Raw genomic sequence first — 23,413 nt, forward strand, 5'->3', positions numbered from 1 at the left:
CTGACTTGGTTAATACATGTCATCGATCCCAATTGCGTGGATCGATGCTCATGATGTCAATCACTGGATTGTCTGGTCCAGACTCGATTATTTTACAGACAGCCGTCAACAAACAAACAAACAAACAAACTAAAACGGGTCAGTGCTTGGGGATTCTGGTTGGAAATAGGGGCGGTCGGGTAGCCTACTAGTTAAAGCGTTCGCTTGTCATGCCGAAGACCCGGGTTTGATTCCCCACATGGATACAATGTGTGAAGTCCATTTCTGGTGTCCCCCGCCGTGATATTGTTGGAATATTGCTAAAAGCGGCGTAAAACCATACATGCTCACTGGTTTCAAAGTGGTCAACACTGCTGGTTGGGAGGTGCTGCTTAATGACTCAGGTAGTCATGTTTGGTGACGTGGTTGATTGTAGGGCTGGAGCGAGTCCGAATTTACTACCCAGGTACCCAGCCCCCTACTACCCGACCCTACCTGGGGACCCTCTGTATGTCTCAAGAGATGGGTACAAAATGTCCGTTTGGGCATTTTCTTACCATAGCATTGGCAAAACGTATTTAGATACATATATTAAACAATCTATTTTTGCATACACTGAAGTTGACTCAAGTTATATCTTTATTCAAAGATGTGAAAAGTCAGAAGGAATGGGGGCATAGTCAGAAAGAAATGCGAACATTTGTGAATTGTAGTGTAACCATAGAGTTCCAGATAAGTTTTGTCATTAAATAATATATCATGGGTCCGGGTAGTCCTGTGGGTACCCGGGTCCTACTCAGTTCCCACCCGACCCGGGTACCCGAGTTACCCGTCCCAGCCCTACTTGATTGTATGTCATCGTACCCCTACGACATGGAGCATTGCTCACTATATCAATCACTGGGTTGTCTTGTCCAGACTTTGCTTTATTTACAGGCTTTTGTCATGGTGAAATATTGCTGAGTGTGGTGTTAAACAAGGAGACATACGTCCCCCATGTTCTGTGTAAGCCTACATATACCACCTTGTTATAGGTCCCTTGAAGATCCAGAATAGGTCTTCAGCAACCCATGCTTGCCGTAAAAGGTGACTATGCTTGTAAGAGGCGACTAACAGGATTGTGTTGATCACTGGATTGTCCGGACTTGATTATTTACAGACAGCCGTCATATAGCTGAAATATTGCTGGCGTTATACAACAAACAAACAAACAAACAAAACCTTGTTGTTGATCAGTGTATATCTGTAAAACCTGTGTTCACAAGTGTTTATGATGAGGAGAGACTGGTCAATAGTTATATGGCCGTGATCACATGTGGCCTGCAGCTTGACCATTGATTCCTACACGTCCACCTCCAGGTGGCATTTGACCCTTCACACTTTCTGCAGAGTGACCCTCGAGCCACCACACGTTACATCAGCTACAGATTTCTTGCAAATTGATTATATACTCCCAGGAATCATACCAGCCGCATGAACACAAAATATAAACCTTTCTTGTTGTTGAAATACTCTTGTATATTGGTAAGTTGTAGAAAATAAAATGGGACACCCCCACCTACCCTATAAATTTTTTTAATATATTAGTCTTGGTGGTTCTGTGTTTTTGTAACTTATCAGAAACGATCTTTTGGCAGTGCCCTGAAGCAAAACAATTGTTAACAAAGTATCATTTTCTTTAAAAAAATATAGGAGTTCCTCCCTCTGAATATCAAAACGTTGGTCCCTTAAGGTAGGGTGAGCAGGATAAGTTGAAATGATGTTTGATGTAGCGCTGTCTGTCTGTCTGTCTGTCTGTCTGTCTGTCTGTCTGGACTGCCCACTGAGATATCATGCCGCAGTTTAACATGGACACCGCACTTAGACATAGCATACCGACTCCTAGCCAATGTCTTTTGGCATGACACGTCTGGGGATAGAACCCCTAACCTTCTGCTCTCTGGGCAGACACTCTATCCACTACACCACGGATAGAGTCAGCAGACACTCTATCCACTAAACCACGGATAGAGTCAGCAGACACTCTATCCACTAAGCCACGGATAGAGTCAGCAGACACTCTATCCACTAAGCCACGGATAGAGTCAGCAGACACTCTATCCACTAAGCCACGGATAGAGTCAGCAGACACTCTATCCACTAAGCCACGGATAGAGTCAGCAGACACTCTATCCACTAAGCCACGGATAGAGTCTGTTGGTCCCTTAAGGTATTATGGATGCTTAATACTTTGTCAGTTACTTTTATTGTAACCTGTAGTGCAAAGGACAAAATAATTTCAAAACGAATCCATTGGTTTGTCTTCATTTTGCCAGGCTGGTTGATCCTTCAATTACCTTGGACCACCTAGCCGGAAGTTCAGGCTAGGCGATGTGGCGGCTTGTTTTAGTGTCCAAACAGCTGTGTAATTGTATGCTTTAACAACTTACATCGCATTATAATCAATATGTGGACAATTAAACCTCCAAATATTGAAGACTAGTCAAATCATTTAAGATATTTATTTCCGTGCTGACAAGAAAATATGGTGTCATTGTGTGACATATTGTTTGAGGTAAATTTCAAAATTCTGACATACACATGACCGTGTATCCAGAGAGTGTACGTGAGGACTTTATAGCTTGTTAATAGAACAGTGCTTGACATTGGAGGAGGGGGAAAATGTGAATGCCAGCGTTATGAGTTACTTCATCATTATCACTATCATCACTATCATCACCATCAACAACAACAACATCATCATGATCATATCATGATCATCATCACCACCACCACCACCATCATCATCATCATCATCATCGTCATCGTCATCATCAGGGCCTAGTGATTCAAGCACTGACTAATCACCCCAAAGATGCGGGTTTGAGTCCTCATGGGTAGGAAGTGTCAAGCCCTTTCTTGGTGTGCCAGGGCCGATCCTAGATTTTGAAAAGACTTTGTACAAGGATTTATCCAGTATTTCAAACTAAGTTCCCTAAAGAAGATGTTATCCATAAAAAAGGGTAATGTTTTCTGGCAAATTTGGAAAAAATAATAATATTCTTATAAATGTTCTTAGATTCCGAGCAATTTTAACATAGTGTTTTAAAATTGCGTTCTGTGAATTAATGTCAGATTAAGGCTCTTCCTGTTTTCCTCTATATTGGTCCTGTTATTAGTGAAATACAAGTCACCACTACATATACCAGTTACTGTAATTGTAACTATACAAATGTGATTGGGATATTTATTGACATTTGCATTAGACTTTGGTTTGATATCGGCCTCTGAAACCAAATTCAAGTTGCAAAATAAACAAAAACAAAATTATGAGATGAAAAGTAATTTGTTCCTGAAAAGGAAGGGTGGGGTAGTTGGTCTCCCAGACCCTAGAGAATAAATTTGAAGAGTCCAACTCAAGACTAGAATGGTTTAGCAAGTCTAGATTGTCTCAGTCTAGGAAATTAAGGTTTGTTCTTGGCTCCATCTTGGCTGGGGCTGGGCCTGGGCGGGGTTCTGGGGCTTGGGTTGGGTGGGGTGGGGTGGGGGTGGGAGAGGGCAGGTCTGGGGCTGGGCTGGGCTGGGCTGGGCTGGGCTGGGCTGGGCTGGGCTGGGCTGGGCTGGGCTGGGGCTGTATTCATGTTCATCTGCGGCATGGTATATCAGTGGGCTTGAGAAAAAAATCGCCATAGTCTGGAGTAGTACAAGCAGACAGACAGACAGACACACACACATACGTGCACACACATCGCTATATAAGTGCAATAATTCTGAAAGCGACTTTAAACCCCATTTCATTCATTCTAAAATTCTAAAAATCACACGTATCTTCTCTGTATTCGCCATGGAGCTGAGACTGCTATTTCAATGAACACTGAGCATATTCCTCTGTGTCTTCATCTTTACAAGTGGCATATTAAATATTTTTCTCAAAACTGGACAAATAGAAATATACTCTATCGGAATGATCATTCCCGTTTCACGTTCTGTAATAAGCTGAAATCCTGATCTTATATGACATTTACAATGCAAACAATATCTGAGCCCATCAACCCAATTATTCTGCAAAGCTTTATTTATTTTCCATATGGAATGATTTCCAAAGCAAAACTGAAAACCTAAATTCCTATTTCATATTTTTTACATGGCACGTGCTAATCAAGCTACCTGGATGTCTTTCCAGGTGATATCATACAGGTAAGCTTGAAAGACAAACATCTCACCTGCCCAGTGTTTTAACACACAACAGGGGGCGGTTTATCCAAGCTTGTACGCCAAGCACCTGTTCAACATAAGCTCGTTGACAACAGGTGCTTATAACGTCTAATTCGCTTTCTAAAACATTAAGGTTTGGAAAACTTACAAGAGATATTTTCGTTGGACTGCGGCAGGTGTTTGTTTTCCCATTTATTAATTATAAGCCAGTTTTTTTAAGGAAATGTAAATAAATCATATTTTATCTCACCATCTGTGGCAATGGGATGGTAAATCTATAGCACAGGCCCATTCTTCAGTACATTGTGATGTTTTAGCTTTGATTTTAAAGATTTTAGATAAGTAAATTAATCATTGGGATTGATGTGTCTGGAGTGACAGTATAGGTAATGGCTATAGCTGGATTATGCTGTGACATCTGGGTGAGACAGGTTTGGCAACGTACGAAAAGATTGTTTCTCATCAACCTTAAAATTTGGCCAATCGTAAAGTTGTATTAAATCTTTGCTCGCTAAATTCAGTTCCAGGAACACATTTTTTTTAGTTATTTTCATTATGTAATAATAATAATAATAGGCTATTTATATTTTGCATATTTCCACACCACTCAGGGGCATGCTCAAAGGGCTATTAATACCCCGGTCACTGGATCGATGTGCACTCAAGAATCATTCTCAGCTCCATGGGGAGTATTCAACCCATGCTGCCTGTTAGGCACTCGAAGGTTAACAACCACTTTGCCATCTCATCCTACTGGGTACCCATTCACTGCTGGGTGAACAGAGGCACATTTTGAACAAAGTCACTTGGGCAAAGGAGACGCCACATGTGTTACATGTGCTTCAGTGTGGGGCAGGACCGAAGCCCTAGAAACTCTCAGGAGCCAAGCTGCCGAAACTGTCACCATCCAAGGACCCTCCGCGACCGACGTTGCTTAGCTTCACCTGATTTGTGACCTGTGCACAGGACCACGTATATTGCATTCCTAAGATATTAACATGCTATCTACTCTTTGTATCAATGTTTTCTTTAAATACAATTTAGGTTTGAATGGTTGGGCAATCAAAATAAACAATAAATAATAATCTAACTTAGCTACCCTTTTGAATTTTATTTGTTTGTGGTTCCAGCTATATGACGGTAGTCTGAAAGTTATCAAGTTTGGATCAGTCAATCCAGTGATTGACATCATGAGCACTGATATGCACAATTAAGATATGATGACATGCATGAACCCAGTCAGCGAGACTGACAACCGATCCTGTAAGTCACCTCTTATAACAAGCGGGGCGGTCGGGTAGCCTAGTGGTTAAAGTGTTCACTCGTCACGCCGAAGACCCGGGTTCGAATCTTGACATGGGTACAATGTGTGAAGCCCATTTCTGGTGTCCCCTGCCGTGATGTTGCTGGAATATTGCTAAAAGCGGCGTAAAACCATACTCATTCACTCACTCAATTATAACAAGCAGAGGTTGCTGAAGTTGCTAACTTGGTTCTTCACATGTGTTTTTTTTGAAAGAATCATAATGAGACACAAGTATTTTTTTTTTTTCCTTTTTATATGGGATATGAATCTTTCATAAGTGCCAAGAGTTTATTTTTGGAAGGTCCTCAGACCTGACGTTTTTTTGTGACAGGCATTTCTTGTTTTCAGAAAAGAATTTGTATCAAGTTTTTTTCCAAGCAATCACCAAGTGAGTTACTGAAACTAAGCCTTGATCTAACACTAACAGGTTTGAAAAAGGAACATTTGGTTGGGATAAACGGATTATTTGTTCAGGTAAAAATCTGTGAAACAGATACCTGTAATTTATATGTATCTTTCAATCTGATGGTTAACCCAATGTATATTCAAGGCAGGTAGTTTGGTATCATGCTGAAGAAGGTAGGGAAAACAGTATTTTAAGATAACAGTCTGCCTCATAAATGGACGTTTGCAATGCAATTTTTTTCTGAGAGTGAATATGGGTAACAGTGTATACTGGGTAAAACAGTGAAACCCTGTAAAACCCTGTGAAACACTGTACCTTGATAACCAACACTTCCCTGTTCTGATGCCTAACAGGCAGCTTGGATTGTATACTCCCCAGGGAGCTGAGAATGATTCTTGAGCGCACGCTGATCCAGTGACCGTCGTAATGATAGTGCTTTGAGCATGCTCCTGATTGGTGTGGAAATATGTGCAATATAGGTTATTATTCTTACTGTTTTGTCATCTGTGCAAAATAGTTCAGCAGTTCTTGCAGTTTAGGGGGCACAGGAGGCCCAGTGGACAAAGGCGCTGCAATTCACCATGCAGAGTTGCGTCCCTTGGACACTCAGGAAACCTATGATCATGATTTTGAATCCCATTTGGCCCTGTTTATGTTTCTAGGTTTGTCAGCACCATACCCGTGCTCGTGGGTTTCACCAAAGTGGTAAACGTCTGAGACCTGCATCACTTCGGGCTTTCCTCCCACATTCAGCTGACACGCCGCGATATAACTGGAATACTGTTAAAAGCAGCGATCAACCCATCTTATTCTTGCACTTTAATCTTTTGTTTTCACAGTTTGTCATGTGGAAAACACATGTGGAGTTTGCATTGTGTGGAATAAAAATTTAGCGTTTATCAAAATATATTTCATCGTCTTTTCGGTATTGTAGGAATGGTGGAAGCAGTCAAGATTTTTTAAATAAAATCTTTTATTACTCATAGGGTTAAAAATAACCGAGTTAATAAAAATTGTATGTGCAGTAGGGTAAATATTTCATGATTACCAAGACAGCCTCCGTGGCCTCGTTGTAGAGCGTCCGCCCGGAGAGCGGAAGGTCCGATCCCCGACCGCGTCATACCAAAAGACGTTAAAAGATGGTACTTGTTGTTACCCTGTCTGGCGCTCGGCATTAAGGGGCTAAAACAAGGACTGGTCGGCTCGGAGTCAGTATAGTGTGTCTGAGTGGGGTATTCATTGTTAAACTGCGGCGTGGTATCTCAGTGAGCTAGCACTATAAATCGGCATCAGTCCGGACTAGTACAAGTAGCCACACACACACACACACACACACGTGCATGCACGTCGCTATATAAGTGCAATAATCTTGGACGCAACGTTAAACCCCATTTCACCTCACCTCATGATTACCAGAGCATTGTTGACATCATTGAAATTTTATTGTGATGGAAGGTTGGAATGACATTACAACAGAAACACATCATTGCTGAGGATTATATATGTCGATCGACATTTGTGGTGTTCTAAGGAGGCAGTTGTGATTAGTGTATTTATTCCAAAGGGGATAAGAAATAATGGGTAATAAAGAAATTATTACACTCGCATGTGTCTCACAACTGATTTTATGGTGTCCCATAAGGATGAGTTCTGGTGTCCCTTAAGGATGAGCTCTGGTGTCCCATAAGGATGAGCTCTGGTGTCTCATAAGGATGAGCTCTGGTGTCTCATAAGGATGAGCTCTGGTGTCTCATAAGGATGAGCTCTGGTGTCTCATAAGGATGAGCTCTGATGTCCCATAAGGATGAGCTCTGATGTCCCATAAGGAGGAGTTCTGGTGTCTCATAAGGATGAGCTCTGGTGTCCCATAAGGATGAGCTCTGGTGTCCCATAAGGATGAATTCTGGTGTCCCAATGGGAGACAAGTATGTGATACTGTAGACCTGTCCTGTCACGGACTCCCTATAGGGAGATTTTACAAAACTCGTATAAGAGCTCCTGTATTTCCTGAGTGAGGGCGAAGTATGACACACATGCTTGTATAAAAGTCTCTGTGCTTGGTTGTTATTGTGACCGTGATGGGACAGCGCATGGAGTACCAGGGTAGTGGTTGCAAATACAAACATCATCATTAAGATAAATATGTCAACACGTGGCGGTTATGAAGCTGTGATGTGTGGACTGCTCGCTGCCTTCTCCTGTACCCTGTGCTGCATATCTCTGGACATAGAGTCAATATGCCGCTGTTTCTCATTATATCATCGTTGCTTGCACTTAAATTGTTGATTAATATCCACAGCATGATAGGTCACACGACTTACTGATAAACTTGCCTATTTCTTCTTTGGTCGTGATGTGCTTTTCAAACATACAGTTCAAGTTCAGCCTCGTTTGCACATTGGCGTAGTTGATAAACTTCTTGATATGTTTTTAACAAAAATTGTGGTATTCTTTTCAAACTTGAAACTCATGTTCTGAATTGTTGTTTGCATGGTAGCGTAGTTGCTTGTTCATTACTCAGTCACACCGCGTGACCTGATTTCTGTTGTCCCATAAGGATGAGCTATGGTGTCCCATAAGGATGAGCTCTGGTGTCCCATAAGGACGAGCTCTGGTGTCATGAGGATGAGTTCTGGTGTCCCATAAGGATGAGTTCTGGTGTTCCCCTTAAGGATGAGTTCTGGTGTTCCCCATAAGGATGAGTTCTGGTGTCCCATAAGGATGAGTTCTGGTGTTATAAGGATGAGTTCTGGTGTCCCATAAGGATGAGCTCTGATGTCCCATAAGGATGAGTTCTGGTGTCCCATAAGGATGAGCTCTGATGTCCCATAAGGATGAGCTCTGGTGTCCCCTAAGACAAGTATGTGATACTGTAGATCTGTCCTGTCCCGGACTCCCCATGGGGAGACAAGTATGTGATACAGTAGACCTGCCCCTGACTCCCCATGGGGGTAGACAAGTATGTGATACAGTAGACCTGTCCCGGACTCCCCATGGGGGTAGACAAGTATGTGATACAGTAGACCTGCCCCAGACTCCCCATGGGGGTAGACAAGTATGTGATACTGTAGATCTGTCCTGTCCCGGACTCCCCATGGGGAGACAAGTATGTGATACAGTAGACCTGTCCCGGACTCCCCATGGGGAGACAAGTATGTCATACAGTAGACCTGTCCTGGACTCCCCATGGGGAGACAAGTATGTGATACTGTAGATCTCTCCTGTCCCGGACTCCCCATGGGGAGACAAGTATGTGATACTGTAGACCTGTCCCGGACTCCCCATGGGGAGACAAGTATGTCATACATTAGACCTGTCCCGTACTCCCCATGGGGAGACAAGTATGTGATACAGTAGACCTGCTCCGGACTTCCTATGGGGAGACAAGTATGTTATACTGTAGACCTGTTCTGCCCTGGAAGCTTTTTGAAACAAGGGACAAACATTAACTCAGAACTCCCAAGGCAGTTTCGTCAAGAGTTTTTGTGGAGCTGTTTGTTTGCGTCAGCCTTTTAGTGTAGGTGATGCTGTGAGGGGAATACGGCCCTTGTAAGTCATTCCGATATTGAGATATTTTTGTAAAACCCATTTCATTGCACATCAAAACCCAACAGATCACTTTTTTTGATAAAAAAACAAAGATTCAAGGTAACAATTTCAACACCCCACTGCCAGTGATGTGCATATTCAAGAACTTGGTATTTGCAGAGAAGAGACTTTTGAGGTTACTCACATCCAAATCTCCCATTTTCCCCAAGTGGGAAACGAACGTTTTTAGTATTTCTACATAAGATAGATGAGACAAGTGTTTAGGTGAGTCTGTGCCTCCGTCTCAAGTGTCAGAATGTATTTTTATTAATGATGCAAGGTGGAGGAGCGATGCAGACTTTAATCCATCTCTTTAAGTACGTCCTCTGTATGTCAGGAGACGTACAGTGTTGTCCCTGTATGTTTAAATCATTTTATTAGTGTCACAGGCAGCTGTAATCCTCGCTGGTGTGATATCTCCTTATCAGTGAAGCTGGTATAGATTTTGGCAGAAATGAACCAAATTAATTCCTGTTTGACAAATAAATCTATATAATTGTATAATCCCATGGTGGAAACTGGAGCGAAAGCTTGTCAATATTTTGTGGTGGATATTGACTTTGCTCGACATTGTAAGGGCCTGATGATGTTCTGGAAGCCACGTTTTGGCAGTCAATTTTATTGATGGATTCCTCGGCTGTTTTCTCCAGTTTATTCCGTCTGTTCCAGACTGACTGAGAATGGGGGAAATCGTATCCTGGCTTCGGCCTTTTCCCCGAGTGGACAGTACTTTGGCGTCTGCGACAACCAGAAACAGCTCCATCTGTACAAGACTGGACAGGAGTGGACACTGGTCAGCACAAGGTAAGCCAGCAAGATATGTTTGTGTTTACAGAGGAATTCTACAACCAAGACGGCAGTGAAATCACATGACCAGATGCAGACTTGCGTCAAACAAGGGCCGCAGTTCATGCGCGTGTTTTCCGCAGGCAGTTCCGAGAATGCATGCATGATTCGAGTAAACTGAAGAAAAATTTGCAAGCTGGAAGCTTTTGTTAGCTTAAGCTTCCAAGACTGAGATCTCCCTCCCCCTTAAGATCTCCCCCACCCAAGAAGAGATCAATGAGATCCCACCAGATGGTAGGCCAACTATGTGCAGAGGAATATTTTGTGGAGCATGTGAAGTGGGGATGGGTTCGTCAGCTGATCCAATGCTAGAATTACACAGCTCAGGGCTGCTCTGAGCTGACGAGGCAGAACGCGACCAGAACCTTGTTCTGGTCCCCGCCAGTAATTAGAATGTGTACGAAATGAAAAGCTCCCTGGTTGAAGTGTGTGGAGAGCTGTCCAGGTGTTGGGCAGACTGGGTTACATGAGGACTCCAAGTACTTTCACTTTAACACGGATAAAAAGTGCCGTTGGAATTAGTTTTCTCCCCTATTTATACTGATAATTGTACTGTCTCTTGGTGTTAATGGCTTTAATAGGATTGCCAGATTTTTTGGCAGAATATGAAGTGAGATTTTATTTTAATCATGTTGAAACAAATTGATTTGAAGTTTGAAGGATGAAGGGTAGGATAGATTTTTGATTATGAATTATTAGTTATGGGTTTGTGTTTTTTGTATTTTGTTTTGATGGTAATTCTGTGAAGTGTAATTACTTTGTGTTTTTTAAATAACAACGGGCCAAGGGTGGCCCCTTCATCTAAGTTGCGGGGGCACAGGTGGCCCAGTCGTCTAAGGCGCCGCGATTCCCTGTGCAAAGTTGCGTCCCTTAGGCATGTCAGTAACCTATGATTGTGGGTTCGAATCCCGGTTCGGCCCGATTATGTTTCTAGGTTTGTCAGCACCATATCCGTGCTCGTGGGTTTCACCGAAGTGGTAAACGTTTGAGACCTGCATCACTTCGGGCTTTCCTCCCACATTAAGCTGACACGCCGTGATATGACTGGAATACTGTTAAAAGCGGTGTTAAACCCAACTCATTCACTCACTCATCTAAGTTGCTGCAATTTGTTGTGCAGAGTTATGTCCCTTGGGCATGCCCCAAATGTATTATTGTGGGTTCGAATCCTGGTTCGTTTGTCAGCACCATACCCGTGCCTCAAGGTTTTCCCAAAATTGGTAAACATCTGAGACCTGCATCACTTCGGGCTTTCTTCCCACATTAAGCTGACACGCTGTGGTATAACTGAAATACTGTTCATTCTTGTTACCCAAACTGCACTTTGTTGACATACATGTGCAAGTGAATAAACAGCTTTTACACTGAAGTCAGCAATATTACAAATAGCACACTATGGCCAAAAGTGAGCGTATGTTTGTTTACGCCACAGAAGGCAATTCTTAAGCTACACCGTGACAGTCTGTAAATAATCAAGTGCCAGGCAAACCAGATGCAGGTCTGAGATGTTTACCACTTTGGCAAACCAACAAGACGGAATGGTCCTGACAAACCTAGAAACAATCAGAACGAACCTGGGACTCGAACCTAGGATCATATGTCTCTGGCCTTAGGAACTCTGCACAGCGACACGCAGCACTTCAGATGACCGGATCATCCTGTCCCTGGGGCTCAGTAAAGAAATAGAAACACATGATATTTTAGATCAATTAGAACTGTCCATGGACAATCTAAGTATACCCAATGAAATGAGTTTTGGGAACTTCATTTGATAGAAATTAAACAGTGCTTTAAAATGTAATCAATCTGGAGCCGTTTCACTTGACTTCTTATAGCCTGGTTGTCAAATGGGGCCAAATTGGTAAACAACTTTTGTGATTGAATGCTTTCCTGTAAAAATGCAAAGCATCTATTGTGGAGCGATGTTAAACCTTGTGAGCGACATGAAGTAATTTAAGTTCCCCACTGCTGACATCTGATAGGAAGGCCCTTTATAATCAATTGATCAGGAGAGATTCACATTGAGTTTTAAAAACTCACCCTCCCATCTTTAAAGGTGGAGATCGAAAGGCTTACAGTCATGATTTTCTAATTTGGAGGGAAATTACAAGTTGTGTATGTTTTGTTTGTGTTGCCACTGCACAGTTTTCCTGATTGCATGGTGGCGGGATGTGGTGGTGAGGGTAGAGGAAATTACCAACAAATCAATGAAGATAACTTTTGAGACAATGCACCACACAGGTGTTACCAAGTCTTTTATAGTGTCGTTATTTCTCGTCTGCTTTTATGATGAGTTTTATTGTTGTCGTTGTGACTCACTTTGTATAGACGTGTGATGAAGTTGCTGCTGCTGCCTGCGCTGGACGAGGACGTGATCAACACGGTTAATCCCAGTAGAGACGGTCCTATCAGACAGGGTCCTACTAGACAGAGTGCTTCGAGACAGTGTGACAGAATGCTTCTAGACAGAGTGCTTTTAGACAGTGTGACTGGATGCTATTAGACAGGGTCCTACTAGACAGGATCCTACTAGACAGGGTCCTACTAGACAGGATCCTACTAGACAGGATCCTACTAGACAGGGTCCTACTAGACAGGATCCAACTAGACAGGATCCTACTAGACAGGGTCCTACTAGACAGGATCCTACTAGACAGGGTCCTACTAGACAGGATCCTACTAGACAGTGGTAAAAGTAATATTGAAGGAATAAGAAACATGCCTTAAGCAATCTAGAATAGAGAGATGGTAAGAGTAAGATTGAAGGAATAAGAAAAATTCTTCAAGACAATCTAGGACAGAGAGATTGTAAGAGTAAGATTGAAGGAAAAAGAAAAATTATTCAAGACAATCTAATACAGTGAGATGGTAAGAGTAAGATTGTTGTAAAACTACAGATAAAATACAAGGTTTGCATAGTATCTGGTGTTTCTTGCATTGGTGTCTAAAGATAAAATGGCAGGTTTTATTGTTTGTAAAAGCACTGAATTCTCTCAGGAATCTAATCTTTTTATTCTTATTTTACATGTGTCTAGTTAAAATGTCTCTTTTGCACAGGTGTCTACAGATAAAATGGCCTGACTTCATTGCTCTTGCACAGGTGTCAATAGATAAAATGGTCTCCCTAACACAGGTGTCTACAGAAAATAGATTATTTCTTCACAACTGGCTGTATTTTCAGCACCGGAATTAGATGACAAGACTCAAGCAGTTTTATGCCTGTGTAATTCTGGTGGATACTTCATGCAATACGTTCACTCTTTCAGCAGCATGATCCCCACACACTGCAAGTCCTGTTCCTCTCTGGAAGCAAGAAAAAAGATTTGGTTTGATATCAAAGTATATCCCAAGTCCATTTCCAATATTTGTGTCCATAAATACTCAATTATTCCTGGGAGAAATGTACATCGACTCAGACCCGCCTGTCATTTCTCACATGGCTGTGAGACTTTGGAGGCTCGAATTTCGCTCTTGCGTGAATCCATAGGGTTAAACTCCACAGCCCTGAAAGCTTTACAGGTAACTGAGTTCAGTGATAAAAGGTCCCCAGCCGTGGGATTGAGTGGCGAGTGTATACTGCTCTTGATTCCATATTGGCATTAAGGGACAAGGAAGCTGTATACTGAGCCGTGTTTGATGTAGCGGCGTCACTTACGTGGCCATTGTTATAGACGAGTTATTGACGATATTGCCATGATTGTTGAGCAACAGGATTAGTTTTGACGTGGTCGTATCAATTCTGAAGGGTTTAGCAATGTTTTGTTTTCGAAGGTCAAGCTATGAGGAATGCTGGGTAATTTACTGCTGCCTACGAAATGGTAGCCAGGAATTGTCCGAGTGACGTTGACAAGTGTTTGTGGATATGAAAGTTAAGAGATTTACTTGGCCTGACACGCAATGAAACCTTGTATCAGACTTTGATCATTTCTCTTGTATATAAAGAACCCAATGTTTTCAAAATGAGTCTTCTCTTAAATAACATGAATTATTATTATTTAAGTCCTTTTTTCTGTTTTCAAAAATATAATTAACCAATTCCGAAAGATATTTTTAACATACAAAGTTCACTATGAAATTGCTATTTGAATGTTTTTGTTCGGTGACGTGAAAAATGTTTCTCTGGAAACACATCTTACGAACAGTACCAGAGAAACAGAGACTCTGCTTTGCAAATAAAAAGTTCCGCTTCATCAAAATGTATTCCTCACTATTTGGAAAAAGCAGCTCTTGTATAGCTCATTTCCTTAGACCCCCAACAAAATATACATTTCTGAGATTGACCATTCTTATTCCCGTGACCCGCCTTTCCCATCAACCAAAACTACTTTCCAAGCAGCCATTTGATGGATACATTAAATCTTTTGGCAATTTTTTTTAGGCGGATTAATTAAATTGCGGGCTTTCTCTTATTATTCGCAGGCAGCTCTAAAGCACATCCTGATAGTTTAATTGAAACAAGACCATTTCCATGGGTTGCTGAAATGCGCTATTTTTAACAGCATTATGCATGCATTAATCCTGAGCTGTCGACTATGTGCAGGAGCTAGTGTAATAAGACCTACGGAAGTTTTCAGAGGGAGAGATTTCATATTGTTGCATTGTTGCGTCCATTGTCGTTTGGCGCGGTGCTGTTACGGCTCAGATCTCTGAGTGAGTGGTGGGCGCTCTATTTCCTGTTGGGCTGACGTTATTCTTCGTTCTCACGATGCTCCATGAAAATTGATATGGAAATATGTGGCGATTGACGAGCAGAGAAAATGTTGGCGAAGATTGCGTTGCAGTGTTTTGACCCATGTATGGTCATTTGTACCGTATCAGGGTGTACATGGTGTTGTCATGGTGATGCCAAATATGAAGTGACTGTATCCAAAGATTGTATATGATTATTGCCAACGAGTCAGAAACTGAATTTGTAAAAGCAATGTTTATTCCTGGTAATGTTAGTGTCTGTGACGAGAGGAAGTATTTTTAGATGATTATTTCTGATCGGCGTGATGTTTGGTTTTGGAAGATGAAGGGTTTAGCTGTGTTTAGTTTTATGCCATACTTTTCACGAACATGAAGTGTAAGTGTATGGGTGGTTAGTTAACTGGTCGTTGTTGTTGAGGTGTGGAGTGTAGTTGGTCAGTGGTTCCTGACACTCTGGCACCATAGTGCCGCTCCTCACACACTCGGAGCAGTGGTACAGATCCTCAGTCACTCTCTCAATGAATGCGACCGCCTCCGTGGTCTAATGGTAGAGTGTCCGCCCCGAGAGCAGAAGGTCCGGGGTTCCATCCCCGGCCGCGTCATACCAAGAGACGTTAAAAGATGGTACTTGTTGTTACCCTGTCTGACGCTTGGCATTAAGGGGCTAAAACAAGGACTGGTCGGCTCAGAGTCAGTATACTGTGTCTGAGTGGGGTATTCATGTTAAGCTGCGGCGTGGTATCTCAGTGAGCTAGCACTATAAATAGGCATCAGTCCGGACTAGGACAAGCAGCCACACACACACATACACATGCATGCACGTCGCTATATAAGTGCAATAATCTTGGAAGCAACGTTAAACCCCATTTCAATTCACTTCACCTCTCAATGAATGACCAACTCTCATACAGTACTCAACTCTCACAGAACTCAACTCTCATACATTACTCACCTCTCACACAGTGACTCTCACAGAACTCAACTCTCACAAAGTACTCAACTCTCACACAGTACTCAACTCTCACACAGTACTCAACTCTCACAGAACTCAACTCTGACACACAGTACTCAGCTCTCACACAGTACTCAACTCTCACACAGTGACTCTCACAGTACTCAACTCTAACACATTACTCAGCTCTGACACACAGTACTCAGCTCTCACACAATACTATGCTCTTGCACAGTACTCAACTCTCAAACATTACTCAACTCTGCACAGTACTTAGCCAGTACTCACATAGTACCCACACAGTACACCAACTGTGTACACTTCCCCCGCCAACTGAGTACACTTCCCCCGCATCAGCTCACTCACACACAGGTGTCGACCAGCCAACATTTACACCTGTAGATATGGCTCAAGTTCCAGCGACTTCCATTTGTCCATGAATGCGATAAACAAATCCAACAGTGTAAGACTGGATGCGGAATACAGTGTGTTTGATGCAGCCTGGCAGACGCTCATTGTTCGCTCCTCTGCTATGCTTCAGCACAATTTGTCTGATGTGCGTGTCTGTAATGACAACTGACAGTTGAAATTCATAACAGTTATGAGTTATATTAATGGGAAAAAACATGCATTATTGTTTTCTACAGTTATTGGTTTTGGCTGTAAACCATGAAATATGAATCTCTTACCGCTTGTGAGTGTATTGTGTGAGTGCGGGAATAATTCGTTGGTCAGGGTGGGCCTGAAATTAATGCACTTTATTTAGGTCATGTCATACAGTTTATTGAAATATATACTGGATAGGTTTATTCACATGGTGACACAGCAGCCGGATAACTGTCAAATGATTATTTAATATTATTTTGCATCTGGTTCGAATAATTTTGGTTGAAATTTATTTGTGCAAACCATGCATGTCACCAATGAATGGGATGGTTATTTTTTAGGGGGTCATTTGGTACACTGGTTGTTGAGTATTAATACTGGTCAGAACTTGGATGGGTGGTTATTTTAATGGGGTGTACACTGGTTGCTGAGTATCAATACTGGCCAGTACTTGGATGGGTGGTTATTTTATTGGGGTGTACACTAGTTGCTGAGTATTAATACTGGTCAGAACTTGGATGGGTGGTTATTTTATTGGGGTGTACACTAGTTGCTGAGTATTAATACCGGCCAGTACTTGGATGGGTGGTTATTTTAATGGGGTGTACACTGGTTGCTGAGTATTAATACTGGCCAGTACTTGGATGGGTGGTTATTTTATTGGGGTGTACACTGGTTGCTGAGTATTAATACTGGCCAGTACTTGTATGGATGGTTATTTTATTGAGGTGTACACAGGTTGCTGAGTATTAATACTGGCCAGTACTTGTATGGATGGTTATTTTATTGAGGTGTACACAGGTTGCAGAGTATTAATACTGACCAGTACTTGTATTGGTGGTTATTTTATTGGGGTGTACACTGGTTGCTGAGTATTAATACTGGCCAGTACTTGTATGGGTGTTTTTTTTATTGAGGTGTACACTGTTTGTGGAGTATTAATACTGGCCAATACTTGGACGGGTGAAGGGGAAGAGCATGCAGCAGTGATTGTGACCTGGCTCTCCCTGTGATGTTGAGTTGAGCTCATTCTCTCGACCGCCAGTTTGCCTTGTCCAGACACAGCTGTGTGACAGGATGCTGAGATCCAGCTTTAATATGTTGAAATACATGGACTCTCTTGATGACACATCTGTTTGGTAGTTTGCGATAAATAGTCAAGACAACATCATTAATTATGAAATGCTTACTGTAAATCTTGATATTAACACGAGCGTGAATTAAATGCGAAAAATGCGAGTGGTCTTTGCTCGCATTATTAAACATCGCATTTATATCAACAATAAGACATTTTGGATAGCAGAAATACCAACTTAGACATACGCTGGAAACAAACAACTATGTATTCCACATCACTGTTTATTGAGCAGCACTTGTTACAAGTATATAAACAATGTCATTCAAACACTAATTACATCCTGTGAATTGTCATTGCTGGGGCCAATACAAGTGTTCTACTCACTCATGTCATCACTGATCACACCTTCAAGTCCAGACAGACGCTCTTTGCGACTGCATCAAAGGCCGCATCAAAGGCCGACACGAGCCAGCGCGCACGTATTGTTTCAGCCGAAGTACTCTACTCAGCGCTAATAAGTGGTGCTATTTGGTGTGTGATTGGATTAATGTAAGGTTGGATTAAGTTGAGGATTCTCCTGTAAACCTGACAGACATTTTGTTTAGATATAAATCCACTGATGCTTGGGAGGAGGGGGTGTCGCATTCATTTTGAGTCGCATTTTTGGCTAGGGCCAGCGGTTGCATTCTTTTGGAGACGCATTCATTTCACGATTTACAGTATTTCTCCACATGTGTGCAGTCCATTTGTCATGTCCTAGTCGGCGTAAAACAACACTCACTCATTCTCTCACTATCCTCACACTATCCTCACACTATCCTCTCACTATCCTCTCACTATCTATCCTCACACTATCCTCACACTATCCTCACACTATCCTCACACTATCTATCCTCACACTATCCTCACACTATCCTCTCACTATCCTCACACTATCCTCTCACTAACCTCTCACTATCCTCACACAAACACTATCAAGCAATCTTACACAGGATCTTTCCAGATGCAAATATTGTCAAGCATTGTCACACATGATCTTTCCAGATGCAAATATTGTCAAGCATTGTCACACAGGATCTTTCCAGATGCAAATATTGTCAAGCATTGTCACACAGGATCTTTCCAGATGCAAATATTGTCAAGCATTGTCACACAGGATCTTTCCAGATGCAAATATTGTCAAGCATTGTCACACATGATCTTTCCAGATGCAAATATTGTCAAGCATTGTCACACATGATCTTTCCAGATGCAAATATTGTCAAGCATTGTCACACAGGATCTTTCCAGATGCAAATATTGTCAAGCATTGTCACACATGACCTTTCCAGATGCAAATATTGTCAAGCATTTTTGCACAGCATCTTACATGTGGAAACACTATCAGGAATTCTTTTACAGGATCTTCTCATATGCAAACACTATCAAGCTTCGTTACATCGTTTTTCCCCATATGCAAACCACTGTCAAGCATTCTTGTACAGGATCTTTCCTTATGGCAACACTGTCAAGCAATCTTATTCAAAATACTTCCATATGCAAACGCTCAAAGTCAGTCAGCATACTTACACACGATCTTTCCATATCCAAACACTGTCAAGCATTGTTCTACAGGATATAATCTCAGGAAACGATCCAAGAATAATTTAGAGTAGGGGTGTCCTAATAAAATTTTCCAATGTATGTAATATCTTATTCTGGGAACATTCATTGACAAATTCAATTTACGTATGTTTGTGTGTATGTGTGATGGGCTTTTGGGAGGCTCTACCCTCACATCTGGTTTCTTCCTGTCCAAACAACCCACTCAAGCATTCTTAAACAAGATCTTTCTGTCTTCAAATCCTGTCTAGTATTCTGCCCCAACGTTATTCAAAACCTCCTATATTCACAGTAATATGATATTCAGACCCATCCTTTCTGAAAACTTACAATGAAACACACCTCATGTCCAGTTCCCAAACGAAAACCAAGCACTCTGTTCAATATGTCTCTGAAGCAACCGCACCCACCCACCAAAGTCTTTCCGAAGGACTATATAATTGATGTTATCTCTCCAATAAGCCTGCAACACACATATTTCATATTTCTTTCCTTGACAGGTAATTAGCTCCAGTTGTCTGAATAGTTTGCATAATCAGCAGATGATATTTAAATTTGAAATATATAACCTTGGCAAAAGCTGCCCCGTGCCATTGACGCTGTCGGCTCCGCAGGCCAAGTCAGAGGGGATAATATCATATCATGTCAGCGCCAGCCCATAATGGAAAAATACTGCCATTTTTCATTTGAAATTACAGAAAAAATATTAATAAGACATCTTAGTGATTAGTATCATGCTTGTTTAGCGAAGGCATGCCGAGATGGCTTGATATCCATGGCGGCGAACTCGGTGGTCAACACTGTATGATCATTTTCAGGCCACTTTGTCATGTTTCATTTCAATTCTCCACGACCTGTCATATTTGTGATAAATATGGACCAGGACATGGCGATGTCTGCTTACGATGCATGGGAATTTGTGAGGTTCGAGAAAACATTGTCGGTGGTTTTTCGACGAATTGCCGATAACATTTCGGGAGGGGCCCAGAAAAGGTCTTGTGAAATTAGAACCCCCAGTGTTTTTTGATTTGACTAATTACGACGTCCGCATTGGTCTCATTAGGGGCATGATATCAGGTGTACGCTGCAAATTATCCCTTCAACCGAGTATGTAAATATTTGATTTGGATGACGGAATATTGATAATTGAATGTAAATACATTTGTTTGTATGGTACTGATGGGATGTTTTGGATGAAATAATATGTTATGTAGCGGGAGTGTAATTCTTGTGCTAGTTTTATTTTAGATGTGTTGATATATACCAAGAAAAAGAAATTTCAAATTGGAATTGTGCCTCGTTATATAATGCTTCTCTTTTCAATGCTAGATCCATCACCTTGCTTCATTTATGCTATTTTCCTTACCTCATATTATGCTTAACTTGTATGAGTGAGTGAGTGAGTGAGTGAGTGAGTGAGTGAGTATGGTTTTAGCAATATTCCAGCGATATCATAACAGGGGTCACCAGAAATGGGCTTCACACATTATACCCATGTGGGCAATCGAACCCAGGCCTTCGGCGTGACAAGTAAACAAGCAGATTGTGGATATTTTGGCAAGGCCAGCCTGATTACGTACAGCCAGCAGCATCAACTCTTGACATCAACAGAAAAAGGAAAATTGGACCAGATGAACCATGTAAGGGGATTCAAACTGAATTACCATTAGGTGACATTTTTATCTGGACATATTGGAGTATATGGTTGTGTCAAGTTCACTGCACATGAATGGGAACAATGACATATTTAACAAAGCTTCCAATAGGGAAGAGAAAAGATTGATGTCAACTTCTTTATTATGAGGAACACAATGTTACGGAGTATATGCTTACTCCTTCACCTGTTGTGTTCCTCATAATAAAGAAATTGACATCCACATATTCTCTTCCTTATGTGAATCACTTCTAAATGCCTTTCAAAGACCTGAAAGCTTCCAATAACCAATGCAGTTGAGAGCAGGATTAAGTGCTTCTCACCAAGGTTAGGCTCAAGTGTGGCCAGTTTGTTTTCACAAATTCATCCAGCAGTTATGGCAATTGCCAACCATATATAAGCATCTTTGTTTTTGGTATCCTTGTTAAATAACCTTAGGATTCCAAGCAAAACACTGCACACCCGTGTCCAGTACGGTAACAGCACTCATGGTGAATACATTCACCAACGTCTCATTACGTTCAAAGACTGACAACACTTGAAATCTGTACAATCTTGCTCGGTAACCTGGCCAATGTCATTTAAATATGCCTTCTTGGGAATGACCGGTAACTGCTTTTGATTTCATGGAAGTTAGATCACATGTTATGCAGTTGAAGTTAAGTTTCGTATGATATTATTCAATCAAACTGCTATCACCCCGTACAATGCCTACCCCTGAAGATCCGGGGTAGAATAGGTCTGCAGCAACCCATGCTTTCTGTAAAAAGCAACTATGCTTGTCGTAAGAGGCGACTAAGGGGATCGGGTGGTCAGGCTCGCTGACTTGGTTGATGCATGTCATCGATCTCAATTGCGTAGATCGATGCTCATCATATCAATCACTGGATTGTCTGATCAAGACTCTATTATTTACAGACCACCGTCATATAGCTGGAATATTGTTGAGTGCGGCGTTAAACAACAAACAAACAAACAAACAAACAAACAAACAAACCATACAGTATCACGGAATTCTAAGTCTACAGTCTTGGAGCTATCATTTGCTGATTAGTTTTTAAAGTTGAAAGGCAGGACTACTTGCAATAATTTTAGACACATTTTAGACCAAGGGTGGACACTCACATTCATTTGTTGACACATTATTTCCTGATTTAGTACACATAAAATAAGACAAACAATCTCAAACTAGATCTGTCTGGATAACACCCTCCTTATCCAGTTATTCTTTAAATAAAGTGTAAGAAATCCAAACACCTCGACCTGTTCTGTTAACTCCCTGACAGGGCGTTTTAACTGAAATAATTCGAAACTGTAAGCAGTTAATGCTTATTCAGTCATGACATGAATTGAATTGTCAGAATTAGGAGGTCCGTGTTTTACATAGCCCCTGAAGAGCTCCACACACAACAAGCAACTAATCCAATGATGTTTGGAGTTTGGTCCAGTCCCAGTGATTACATAGAATCTCTTGTGTGTGGTTAAACAAAGTGACATGTACGACCACAAAAAGCAGATGAGTATATCAAATCAAATGTAATCACGTATGTAATCACGATCTCAGCCAGTATTTTGTATTAGGCCCCTAGGGAACTTTCGAGATTCACACTCCAGACCAAGTCTGTAAATCTAATGCAATGCGATGTCGGGGTGAACTCTTCGACAGGATCGTTAGCTTTGGAAATTGTCGCAAATATTGCAGGAACATGGAGCCCAGCGTTACATTAGACTGTGGTGACACTCTTTGGAGTTATGAATGGAGAAATATCGATCCGTTATTGTGTAATCTGTGTTATTCCAGTCGAGTGAGTTTGGTAATTGTCCTTGTGCTGTCTTTGCAGTGACTGCGCGGTGATACCCACGCGGTGATGGAGATAGGACTCCTCGTTTGTTGTTTATATCACCGTTGCTACACAATCGACGCAAACTTACGCCAAAATTACGACAAATTTGCTGATTATCTTCATTTGATTGACAGCCACATAAATGGGCTTTTTTCACCAAATGCGATTATGGAATGGTTAAAAAACTACCAATTAAATCGTTATCCTGAAATATGGTTTTGTTCTGTTTGTGGTTGTTTTTGTGTCGTGTTGGTTAATCAAATACACACGTTGCTAAAATAAGAGTGCTAATCGGATTGAGTTCTCAAACTTTACACTTTCACTCACATCTTAAATTAAAAATTTAATTCATTGATAATGACATTCTAGAGAGAGTGTTTCTTAATCAATGTGGTTTAAATTTGATTGGAATTGTTTTGTTTTTAAATTGCTATGTTTATGCTTTTTCCAAATTTGATTGATTGTTATACATTCTCAGTCTGAAAATATCCTTGCTTATGACTTTTAAATGTTTTACTTTAAAAGTAGTGCAATTGATTTTTTAGATTCTGACCAAACAGTACCAAGATTAACAAATAATCTTTTTTGGAGAATTATTCATTAAGTTAAAAAAATAGAAATCTGTTGTTATTATTTCTTAAAGCAGATCAAACTAACCAATGATATATA

At 41.3% G+C, this 23,413-nt stretch overlaps 1 protein-coding gene across 3 annotated transcripts in view; it reads left to right on the forward strand.

Annotated features, from left to right (window-relative positions):
* LOC139462289 (tRNA (guanine-N(7)-)-methyltransferase non-catalytic subunit wdr4-like) overlaps positions 1-23,413 on the forward strand; it is a 162,158-nt gene that overhangs the window by 33,685 nt on the left and 105,060 nt on the right. For all 3 annotated transcript variants that reach the window (XM_071243909.1, XM_071243907.1, XM_071243910.1), the window contains one exon: positions 10,143-10,277. In XM_071243909.1, coding sequence (XP_071100010.1) covers positions 10,143-10,277 — 135 coding nt within the window. The remainder of the gene's footprint in view (positions 1-10,142; positions 10,278-23,413) is intronic.

The sequence above is a fragment of the Haliotis cracherodii genome, unplaced genomic scaffold (assembly GCF_022045235.1).
Source record: "Haliotis cracherodii isolate W230 unplaced genomic scaffold, xgHalCrac1.p SCAF_15, whole genome shotgun sequence".
Taxonomy (NCBI): Eukaryota; Metazoa; Mollusca; class Gastropoda; order Lepetellida; family Haliotidae; genus Haliotis; species Haliotis cracherodii.